At 39.9% G+C, this 12,553-nt stretch overlaps 1 protein-coding gene across 1 annotated transcript in view; it reads right to left on the bottom strand.

Moving 5' to 3' along the window:
* Window positions 1-1,493: 1,493 nt before the first annotated feature.
* The window catches only part of LOC124804848 (synembryn-A), a 133,519-nt gene continuing 122,459 nt past the window's right edge, over window positions 1,494-12,553 (bottom strand). The window contains exons 9-10 of the mRNA XM_047265199.1: window positions 12,275-12,394; window positions 1,494-2,721 (exon numbers count right to left, since the gene is read on the bottom strand). Coding sequence (XP_047121155.1) covers window positions 2,580-2,721; window positions 12,275-12,394 — 262 coding nt within the window. The 3' untranslated portion in view covers window positions 1,494-2,579. The remainder of the gene's footprint in view (window positions 2,722-12,274; window positions 12,395-12,553) is intronic.

Below are 12,553 nucleotides of genomic sequence, written 5' to 3'. Positions count from 1 at the left end.
AAATTTATGTGAAATGTATTCCAAATTTTCTCTCAGTTGTTCTGCCACTAATGCTGCTGAGTCGGGAGGTCGGTAAAAGGAGCCAATTATTAACCTAGTTCGGTTGTTTAGTGTAACCTCCACCCATAATAATTCACAGGAACTATCCACTTCTACTTCACTACAGGATAAACTACTACTAACAGCGATGAACACTCCACCACCGGTTGCATGCAATCTATCCTTTCTAAACACCGTCTGTACCTTTGTAAAAATTTCGGCAGAATTTATCTCTGGCTTAAGCCAGCTTTCTGTACCTCTGGTTGTGGCTCTGGTTATTTGCTTCTGTACCAGGTCGGGAGGGTAGTTGCGGGATGCAAAAGCTGTTTTCAGGTTGTTGGTGTAATGGTTATGGGATTCAGGACCAGATCAGATTCGTTTGCCACAAAGACCTAAGCTGTAAGGATGGGACTGTTTGATATGGAATGGGTGGCAGCTGTCATAATGGAGGTACTGTTGCTTGTTGGTAGGTTTGATGTAGACGGATGTGTGAAGCTGGCCATTGCACAGATGGAGGTCAACGTCGAGAAAAGTGGCATGGGGTATGGAGTAGGACCAGGTGAATCTGATGGAACCAAAGGAGTTGAGGTTCGAGAGGACTGACACCAACCTATTAGAACTCCGGAGATGGGAACTTGCCCTACAATATATTCTCTCTTCCCATTACCCACCAGGCCTCAACCTCCGCTAATTTCAAGTTTCCGACCCTCGTACATAACCTGTCATTCAACAACATCTTTGCCTCTGTACGTTCGCCTTGACTGAAATCTCTGCCCAACCTCTTTGAATTTATATATGTCTGCCTGTGTAAAGTCCACATCCTTTCGTCTTTCCCTCTTTCCTGATGAAGCAACCTTGGGTTGCGAAAGCTTGAAATTTGTGTGCGTGTTTGTGAGTTTTTTATTGTGTCTATCTACCAGCACTTTCCCACTTGGTAGGTCACAGCATCTTTGTTTTGCTTAAACTAAAAAACATCCATTTAATTGAAGGTGTGTTATAATACTGGGAAGTAGAATTACCAGTTCAACTGAGCATATGATTACTTATTGGTCACATCGTTGTTTGTACAGTGTTTCTAGGAATCTGTGTTCTTCTAAAAGATTGGGTAGAATCTGATTGCACCTCTCCATGAGTAAGTATTAATGTTATTTATTTATTCTCATTTTTCTCACGTACTGGGACAGGGTGCGCCTGAAAATTTTAACGGGGCTAGTTATGTGGACACTCGTAGGCTGCAACTCTGGTACAATGCACACACTTTTAGGAACACGTTTGTATACTTACAGTGTGCTAGCATCCTTTTTTCTCTATGTTTAAGGTTTTGAATTGATTCACCTTTGCAACAGCTCAGCTCAAAAGGGAAGGAAAGAAAGTGGTGTCTTGTACTAGACACAGTTGACAGTGTATAAATTACAGTTTGATGAGTTGAAATATTTCCATAGAGAAGCAACACAGAAGCAAATAATGGTTTTATTTTTTTAAGAATCTTAACAGAACTTAAGTCAATTTCCTAAGTGTATTTAACTTAAAGAATTGGAACATCAGTTTAGAGCAATGTCACATTTGCTCTTAGAAGCAAGCACACAGGAAATCTGCAGGAAATGATGTGGAGAACAGACACAGAGATTCTTGACAATTGTTAACAACTTATGTTTACTTAGAGATCAGTTCATCACTCGTTCAGTCAGCATATTTGACCTCTGTCGAAGCGTTTATACAGATAAAAGGGGAAAACTCAAAACATCTATACTACAACACTGGCTACTAAAAAGTCATTTTGTACCTCATGTTTATCATCATTTGACTCTATTCTAATATTTGTTAAATATAATATGTTTATCATCCCTGCAACATAAAAACAAGGTCAGTATTGACAGATCGGAATTGTAGGACAGCATGTGATACATTTCTTTGGCATTAAAAAACTTAAGCTAATCAATTTGCACACAAACAGGCTATTTTAACTGTCTTCGTAGAAACAAATACGCATAAGTATAATCTTGAGTTGAACTACATTTTAAGTCATGCATCAGTTTTGACCTGTTCTTTCACATCTGGATTAGATTATCAAACATTTCTTGCTTTAACAGTGCATCTACTGCTTTATTTGAGACACCATGCTTGTGTTATTATACCAGTTATTCTTTTCTCTAATTGATTTTCTTTAAAATACTGTCAATTTATCCACATGATATGTTGTGCTCCCTCTGTTTATTTTCAACCTTCATGTTTATGCATGGTCTTCTCTCCTAGAGCACTGTCTTTGAGACCAAATGTGAATAAGTTGTTCTCGAGAGCAGCAAATACACAAATTAAAACTAGGTGAACATGGTCAAAACATTTCTTGACAAAACACACATAGTATCATTCTACAGCATACACAATTTAAAATGGTGCTGACATACATTTGCACTCAATAAGAAATAGCAACAACAATTACTACGAATTCTTTGTGAACACTATCAAAACAGGTGAAAAAGGTAACTACATGAAGAAATCCAGAGAATGTATTACGTCACTGGCAACTCAGCTTTTAGCTTTTATGATTCTGTATTGCTGTCATCGAATGTGTTCTTTTGCTGCCGAAATTCTGGAGGCAACTCTTCCAGAAGTTGAAGAACATGTACGACAGGTTCAGGACGCCCATCTTCTCCAATTCGACATGGCTGAAGAAGTCCATCTCTACAAGGGATGATACAAGATATAATTATTCAAAAGTGCTCAGCTGAGTTTCAGTGTGTTGTCATATATCTGCTTTTATCTAAGAAATTTGTTTTCTGGTACATTTGTTAATTCCAGTATGTACTGCATTATTTTATTATTAAACTTCCTGGCAGATTAAAACTGTGTGCCCGGCTGAGACTCAAACTCGGGACCTTTGCCTTTTGCAGGCAAGTGTTCTACCATCTGAGCTACCGAAGCACGACTCACGCCTGGTCCTCACAGCTTTACTTCTGCCAGTATCTTGTCTCCTACCTTCCAAACTTTACAGAAGCTCTCCTGCGAACCTAGCAGAACTAGCACTCCTGAAAGAAAGGATACTGCGGAGACATGGCTTAGCCACAGCCTGGGGGATGTTTCCAGAATGAGATTTTCACTCTGCAGTGGACTGTGCACTGATATGAAACTTCCTGGCAGATTAAAACTGTGTGCCCGACCGAGACTCGAACTCGGGACCTTTGCCTTTCGCGGGCAAGTGCTCTACCACTTACCCGCGAAAGGCAAAGGTTCCGAGTTCGAGTCTCGGTCGGGCACACAGTTTTAATCTGCCAGGAAGTTTCATATCAGTGCGCACTCCACTGAAGAGTGAAAATCTCATTCTATTTTATTATTATTCTACATTTAGGAAGTATAGCATCTGGTTTTTAGCTTCAGTCTCAAAATCATTTCAGTTAACATCTTACTGAAATGCAAAGGAGACATAATGAAAGTGGTTTCTTCTATTTTGATTAGTCTCAAAGGAAGGAAAAAATTATCGCTGAAGACAGTGTGAAACACATGTAACTATGGATTTCATAGCTGATGAAGTATCATCCCAACTTCGACCATGGAACTCCACAGTTTTGTGTTGTCAACTGATTGTCCTTCAAAATGCCTGCATACTGTGATCATTCTGGTTTGACGTCTGCATGTGGGCTCATGAGTTAGCTGTCTCGGGGTACCACCGACTGAGTCACCTAATCTCCTCATTCCATCATTAGCTAATACTGAGCCGCATTTATAAGACGAGTATAGGTGGTTGCAACTTCAATGCTGAAACATACTTACCAAGTGCGCAGCATGTACATTGTATCTTTCATGTGTACATGGAACAGGTAGCCATGGCAACTGCCACCTAACACAGAATATTTTAAACTTGTCTCTTTTTTTTGGCTGATGATTTACCGTATCTGAATCAACTTACAGCATATTAGAATCTGATCTATTACCCATGTACGTGATAGCCAACTTGAAATAACACTATAACAAAATGACTGCTGGACAGCGATAATGTTGCACGCTGATTACTGCCTTTTTTGTTATATAGCTGTGGTTTGAATAATTTCATACTTAGTACTGCTCAAGTAAAAGGTTAATTTGCTAGCTTTTGCTCATAATGACATGAATTTCTTGTTGCTGGAATCCAATGGCATTAGAACAAACAGTACCATATCACATGGAAGACAAAGGTGGTTCACTTATGTTTAGTTAATACATATTCTGTTCTCTGATTACTCGGGTTAAGAAAAATATAAAACTGCCATCAATCTGAAAGTTGATTTGAACACCATTGTGCTTATTAGACATTGTCCTCCTGATTATGGTTTTTCTTTCCTGTAATTTCTGAGCTGACTTTATAGGTCATTTATAGCGAACCTTAATTTAACATGCACTCCAGACCACAGTGAGACTTGGCAATTTTCTTGTTAAAAAATCATTGACAGAGGTGAAAGACGTGAAAAGTAGGACACAAAATACCAGGACATAACAAAGGATCAAACCCCCAATCTTTCAATTTCTAGTCTGGCACTGTGATACCAAGCCACACCTCCCCACATTGAGGATCCCAAAATGTCCTTTAGGGCTGCTGTGAACAGTATTTGATGATATGGAATCTTTCTGCCAGACCCCTCTTTAAATTCTGACTGTACCACCACAATGATTGGAGTTTAATGCAATCTGTAGCACTGACATCTATATTATTCACCACACTGTAAATAAGTTAGGAGTAAATATAACAGCTCAGAGAATAGTAGAGAGCTGAGTAGTTGGCAAACAGAAAAACAAGACTGGATACTTGCTAGCTATCAGATGAAACTTTTTTTAGAGGTACAGTAGCCACTGAAGCATCCCCCCCCCCCCCCCCCCACATGAACACCTACTGGCTGTGTTTGCTGAATATGTAATGACAGGGCTACAATTCTGCAGCTTACTGGGATGTCAGGTGGAGTAGGAGAGGGCAGATAGGAGGTGGGGAGCAGGAGGGAGAGTTGTGGACCTGTGGCTGATGGCTCAGAGGGAGGCATCAGTACATGGGAGCTAGGAACGTGGGAGGGAGATGCAGCACATGCACAGGACAGGAATGCAGCAAGAGCATGAGCACTGGTGAGTTCATGGAGCATGCAACGACAATGACGTGGAGAAATGTCTTGGGAAGGCTTACAGAACAGAGGAAGAGGAGGCTGTAAGGAAAAGGGTGTGGGTGGAAGACAAGTGAAGTTAGGTTCCTTGGGCAGGGGGCTAGTGAAGATTGAGGCCATGAGGTTTACGGGAACGAAGGATGTGTTGCAAGGGCAAATCCTATCCATATAGTACAGAAAACCTGGTGTTAGAGGATAGGATCGAAATGGCACAGGTTGTGAAGCAGTTGGTGAAATCAAGCAGGCTGTGTTCAGCAGCATTTCCCGCTATGGGCCACAGTTTGGCGGTAGCAGTGGTCACTCATTCGGATGGACAACTGGTTGGTGGTCATGCCGAGATAAAATGCTGTGCAGAAATTGCAGCAAAGCTGGCATGTGAAAAGTCTGCTTTCATAGGTGGCCCTGCCTCTGACAGGAAGGGTAAACTAGTGATGAGACTGGGGTAGAATATGCTGGGTGCTTGAATCTGATGGATCTTGAACCTGGGTCTCCCATGGGGATGTCACCCATGTGGCAAGTTGTTACGAGTCAGTGTGTCATATTTGGAATGGACCAGTATGTTATCCATGAGGTGTATCTATTAAATAAAGGGACTGGTGCTGTCACGTGGTAAGCATCATGCGCCAAAGATGAATTACCAATAACTGTGAAGTGTGAAGCCTTCTTGGTCGAATGCCGCACTTCTGGTGCCTGTAGACAAATCAGAGTGGCCGCCTTTGTTTGTGTAAGACCAGTTATTTAGTTTTGTCAGAAAAATGATGAATGTAATAATAGAGCAATGAGCTGTCATGAAATGTCCCATGAAACCTGAAAAAACTGCTACTGAAACCTATCTTTCAGTAAAAGAAACATATGATGGAGACTGTTCTTATGTACAAAAGTTTTTGAGTGGTTCAAGTGCTTCCAAGATAGCTGAGAAGATGTTGAGGATGATTGATGACCAGGACACAACATCAAAAACGGATCAAAAGGTAGGTTAGCTGATTTCATCTGACCATCAGTTGAATATCTGATCAATTGCTGAAACTGTAGGAATTGAAAAAGAATGCGTAAAGGAAATTTTACATGATCAATGTAACATGAGAAAAGTGTGTGCAAAACTGATGCCGAAAATTCCCATAATCTAACAAAAACTAGCTAATGAAAATTTTTATAATGACACTCCAAATATCACTGAAACTGACCCTAATTTCTAGGAATGAGTGCTAACATGTGACAAATCTTGATTTTTCACTTATTATTCAGAAACTAAGCACCAATCCCTACACTGGAACGGTCCAACTTCTCTGAGAGTGGAAAAAAACTCTCAAATGAGCAAATCAAGATTCACAGAGATGGTGAGTGTTTTATATATTCATGGAGCTGTGTATCTTCACTGGTTTCCTGAAGGCCAAACTGTTAATCAATATCACTACCTTCAGGTTCTTGCTTAACTCTGTGAAAAAATACCCAAATTGTGGAAGAGAAAGTTCTGTTTCAAGACAATGCACCTGCTCATTGTCTGTTGTGTGGGTTTTAGGGAAGAACAGCATCCCAGTGTTAGACCACCCAACTTATTCACCTGACCTAGCGCCATGTGACTACTATCTATTCCCCAAGGTCACATCTGCATTAAAAGGAATAGGATTTCAGTCTGTTGAAACTGTGAAGGGAAAAGTGGCATGCGTCATCAAAGAGCTTACAGAGGAAGACTTCCAGCACTGTTTCCTTCAATGGAAAATTCACATGGAGCGTTGTAGGGATGGAGGAGAGGAGTATACTGAGGGTGACAATAACTAAAATGTATGTTTTTGAAATTAAATTTTTTTACTGCTATATTCCCTTACTTTACAGCCACATGCAGATTTCATGGGTGGCAGAATACCACTTGAGGAGGACTGGGAAGGATTATGGATAGGATGTTCCTTATCTCCGGGCACGTTGATGAACAATCAAAGCCCTGGCAAAGGATTTGGTTCAGCTGATCCACCTGGGATGATACTGGGCGATGAGGGGTTGCTCTTTTACAGCTGGTTCTAGGGGTAGGGTGGGAGAGATGGGGATTATGGGTGTGTGAGGATATGGCATGGGAAATCTGTCTACAGACTAGGTTTGGGTGATTGCCTTTTTGTAAAGACCTTAATGAGACCTTCAGCATACTGGGCAAGGGTTTTTTCATTACTACAGATGGACTGTCCACAGATGGCCAGACTATATCAGAATGATTTTCTGATGTGGAAATGATGACAGCTGCCAATATGCAGGAACTGCTGATTTTTAGTGGGCTTGGACGGAGATATAGATGGAGCTATCAGAGAGGTAGAGGTCAATATCCAGCAAGGTGACACACACGGCTGAGGAGAACCAGGTAAGGTGAGTGGGAGATAAGATGTTGAGTCTGTGGAGGACTGAGAATAGAATGTTTTGCCCTTAACCTAGATCATGATGGTATCAGAAATGAACCTGGACCAAACAAGGGGTTTGCAATTTTGGGTGGCTTGGGAGGTTTCCTCTAGTTTATTTGAAGTGGCTGTGGAGCATTTGACAGCAGAGAGCTTTTTATTAGAAAACAAACAACAGTGTTTCACAAAGAGCAGCACAGATTTAAAGAAAATGTCTTGTGATAGAAATCACAGCATGTCTTGTATCTGAGTTTGTGGAATTCTCTGATGAAACACATTTCTAGGGTATTAGATATCATAAGGGATGACTGGAAGAATTGCTGTCACTTTTGAGACAGTCTGATGCTACTTCCCACCACCTTCACCCAGATGAGGAATGTAACATGGATTTAGTTTGCTGTGAGAAATATCTAGTCAAGGCAAAATGTGCAGCTTTTAAGATGCAAGATGGTACTAAGGAAAAAACTGTCTGCCTCTGACACAGACTCATGTTTGAATAAACCAGTCTCACCTGTAATTCCAATTCCCACCACTGTTAAGTTGGTGCCTATTGAGCCAAATCCTTTTCTGGAGACATTGAGAGCTGGCCCAGATTTTGGGAACAGTTTGAATGTTCTATTGACAGTAATGTACACACAACTACTGTTAATAAACATATATTCTTTGAGGATACCTTAAAGGCAAGCCTAAACAATTTTTTGATGAGATTTTGATGAGGACATTCTTGACTTATCTGGACATTGTGTGGAGATCATAACCCCATAACACAGATTCACTTGGGTTACTTTGAACAGGAGGACCTATTTGACTTAAATGTTCTGAAACTCTTAATTTGACAATCATTAAATGCAGTTAATGGCTCCATGTTATGAAGCTCTTGGACAAGGATATAAATGTGGAAACTACATTAAGGAGACATACTAAAATTAATGAAATTTTCATGGAGCACTCATGGCGCAAAATATATGCAGAAGCATACTACCTGTCGCCACTGCTGCTCTTAACATTTATTCCGTGCAATGTTATTCAAAGTGCAAAGATCAGGTGTACTGTGAAGCCCTACTGTGTATTTTGGCACAATTTGGTCACTGGACAAAACACAGTAAAAATATTTTGGACTGTCTCAAGATACACTCTGTCCTAATCAGGTCATAGAGTCCGAGGCTGCTGCCTGCTCTTACTGCAAAAGGAGCCACCATTGATCAGTTTTTGATGATCCGGAGGTGTCTAAGCTTTCCAGTGTCACCATCAACAGGTCAGTGACCAACGTCACCACAGGACTCACCTTCAAACAGCAAGTGTATACGGAATAAGATCTGCAGGCAAGAATAAACTCACATGCTGTATTTTGGATGCCTTTATTAGCCAAAACCTGATGTACAGTCTAAACTTCAGAGTTTATTGACAGCTGGACATTGTTAAGTAGATGCACCACGTCATCTTTGATATTCATGTCTCACAGACTCAAATATCTCAAGCCAAGAAGCACATAGAAGAATGTTTATGTCACAGTCATCGGCTTTGACAGTTTATATTGTTACATGAAAATATCTAACAGTGCCTAAGAATGCCAAGTTGACTCAAAATGTCAAAAACCTACAGCTGGAAGATCCCAATGAGGGAACATATGATATTCCTATAGACTTACTTACAAGAACAGATCACTATTGGGAGATAGTGGATGACACATCATCAACACATATTTCTGAGCACTGCTATCCTTCAAACTCAGATACATTTTCAGTGGAAATTATTCAAAAGTATTAATGAAGCACACCACTATTACCCTCATTACCCTAGCTTTTAAAGAATCAAATGATGGCACCATTCATAGATTTTCAGACTTAGAAGCAATTGGAACCAGAACTAATCAAAAAAGATTAATGAGTGATACAGAGTTAGTGATCCTGGAACAGTTTCTTGTGTCCACATGCTTGAAGACTAATTTTTAAGGGCTTCTTAGGTAGATTATAACTGAAGTTTGATAAAACCACCAAGATGAGTAAAGAAAACAAACTTACTGACTTATCAAGATTGATTATGAGTAACCACACAATATACAAATTGTTTCATATTAATTAATGCCAGGTCTGTGGATCTAGCAGTAGATTGCATGCCCTTAAACCAAGAGATTGTGGAACTGCATCCTGGGTGGACAACAGTAACTTTCAGACTGTCTTTCATTCGATGTTCACTTCCCAATGATGTGAGCACTCATCAGGAATGATACATGGTTCAGATTCCACTTTAAACTGTAGGACCCCTTTTCCTGATTGGATGACTGGGGTAGGTTTGGGACAGGAAAGTCACTGTAATGACGTCCAATTGAATGACTTGCACTTGGCCATTGAGCTGCATGCAATTATTATTATTATTATTATTATTATAAGGGGTGTTCAATAAATAAAGGAAACCGAATAAACAAGTTCGGCATGTTCATCACCACAAAAATTCATGCTAACTACTCCTTCATGACAATGTAAATCCTCACACAAGTCTGTGCACCCGAGACAAGCTCACAAAAACTTCATTGGACTGTTCTTCCTCACCCACCTTTCAGCCTGTATTTCACACCTGCCCCAATGAAGGATGCACTCGTGGGAAGCAGTATGTGGATGATGGGGAGGTTATCGACGCAGATGTTGGCTCCAACATAGACCAGTGGAGTGATACCATGCAGGCGTACAGGTTCCCCCAGTAAGGTGGTGTAAGGCTGTCACATTGAATGAAGGTTATGTTGGAAAATAGGGTTTTTTAGCCAAATGAGTAGGGAATAATATGGTGTATCGAAATCTTGAACAAAATTATACTGCTTTCAGAAAAATGTGTTGCATTACTTATTGAATGCCTATCATATTATTATCATTATTTTTATTATTATTTTAATAAATGTTTTCAAATTTTGCATACCTATCATAAATGAAAGAGAGGACTACCATTATGAAGCATTGAAAGTTATTATTTACAGCCCCAAAAAGTTGATGTTTATGCACAGTTCCAAGGGGCAGGGTACTGCAACATTGTTAGCAAGAAACTATGAATGATGGAAAACTACAAACATAAAAACAAATAGAAGAGACAGTTGTTATTGTTTGTTGGCAGCAATTACGAGAATAGTGTTGTGTCTGAATGTGTTGGATAATTAGTCATATGTAGATAACAGCTACACTGTAAAGTTTTTACAGTATCTAGAAATTAATACTGAAGTGAGTTTAACAGATTTTAATCAATTAGCTTAAACAAATTTTCCAGCTCTGCATAACTGCACAAGGTGATGAAGCAAAATAAATTGTGTTGCATCTTTTAAAGGAATGTCATAAAGTTCTATTCATCAGCTTAAACTAATAAAGTTATGCAATTAATTTTTGTCTGATTGCAGACAAACGTTAACAGTACTGGCACACATTGTAATCACCATGCCACAGTACTGTAGTACACTGCTATGGGAGTCGAAACAAACTGGTACTGCTCATCAATGAAATGGAGAATAATGTGGTACCTTGTTTTCTGCATTAGAAGGTGAACAAAGCTGCAACAATCCATGCGAAGTTCGTGGACATGTACAACAACACACAATCATATAACACGGTGAATCATATAACATGGCGGTTAGGTTGCACAGGTGCTTCCAATGTGATCAAACAAGTCCAAATGATGAAGAACAAAGTGGCAGACCATCTCCTTGTGAAGAACCAGGAATTGCAACAGACATACGAGCTCTGGTGCTTGATGGCTGCTATGTCACAATTCAAGTGGAAAAAATGAAAATCAATCACAGATCACTTTCCAACATCTTGCATAACATCCTGTCTGTGACAAAGGTTGCCACCTACTGGGTTCCAAAATTGTTCACACTCATTCCAAGAGGCTAATGAACAAGGTAGAAGCAGAAATGTTTAAGCTATGTCAAGCCAATCTACATGATTTCTTTTACCAACTAATCATAATGAATGAGTGCTGGGTGTTTCATTATGACTGTGAGATAAAAGAGCACAGCACACAATGGAAACTTGAATTCACCACCACCAAAAGAGGCAAAGAGTACACCATCATTGGACAAAGAGATGCTGAGAGCATTCTGGGACTGCAATGGAGTGTTACTAAAAGATTATACTTTTGAAGAGCAAATGGACACAGGAACATGCTACCAAAACCTCCTGACAATGTTATTGGGACTGCAATGGAGTGTTACTAAAAGATTATACTTTTGAAGAGCAAATGGACACAGGAACATGCTACCAAAACCTCCTGACAATGTTATTGGAGGCTATCAAGATGAAGTGTTCCAAGAAGTTGTCCTAGGATGGTGTTTTAGCTCCTTGACAATGGTCCAACTCATTCAGTAAAGGAGACAGTTGCACATGCTTTTTCTTTGAGCTATCAATTTTGCCTCACCTCCTGTATTCTTCTGACACAGCACCCAATGACTTCTTGTTTTTTCCTCAGATGAGGAAATCACAGCATGGAAGACACTCCAAAATTTCAAGGTGGAACATCTCCTGATTAGCCAAAATGTAGACTTATACAACCAAGATCTTCACCAAGTCTAGCCACCATTGGGAAAACTGTAGTACATTGAACAGTAAATATGCAGAGGAGGACTAACACCACTGCAAAGTTTCATAGAGACAACTCGATTTTTTGAGAGGTCTACCTAACCTAGCTGACAGAAACAACCAACTGGACTACTGCTCTGAGAAGTTTATTGAGAATGCAGTGAATCAGTCCACTTACCTCGTTAGTTGATCCATCATGTTAACAAGCTGCATGGCCTCATATTCTTTTTGTTCATCAGACATTCCAGCAGTTGGATCTGGTTTTGGTGGTTCATAGCAGCCAGTAACAGGATTCACACTAAGGAAATAATTCAAAAATTTTGTCATTACATTTTAAAATATTGACAGAACATATGGGGAAGGACGTTATCAGGCCCGGTAGGGTTGTAAACTAGGTCAGATAAACTGAACCACGAAATGGCTGTCATGAAAGAAAGAACACCAGACAATAATAGGA

The sequence above is a fragment of the Schistocerca piceifrons genome, chromosome 7 (genome assembly GCF_021461385.2).
Source record: "Schistocerca piceifrons isolate TAMUIC-IGC-003096 chromosome 7, iqSchPice1.1, whole genome shotgun sequence".
In the NCBI taxonomy this organism is placed as follows: Eukaryota; Metazoa; Arthropoda; class Insecta; order Orthoptera; family Acrididae; genus Schistocerca; species Schistocerca piceifrons.
The sequence above is the reverse complement of the archived record's forward strand: the minus strand, read 5'-3'. Positions and strand labels throughout refer to the sequence as shown.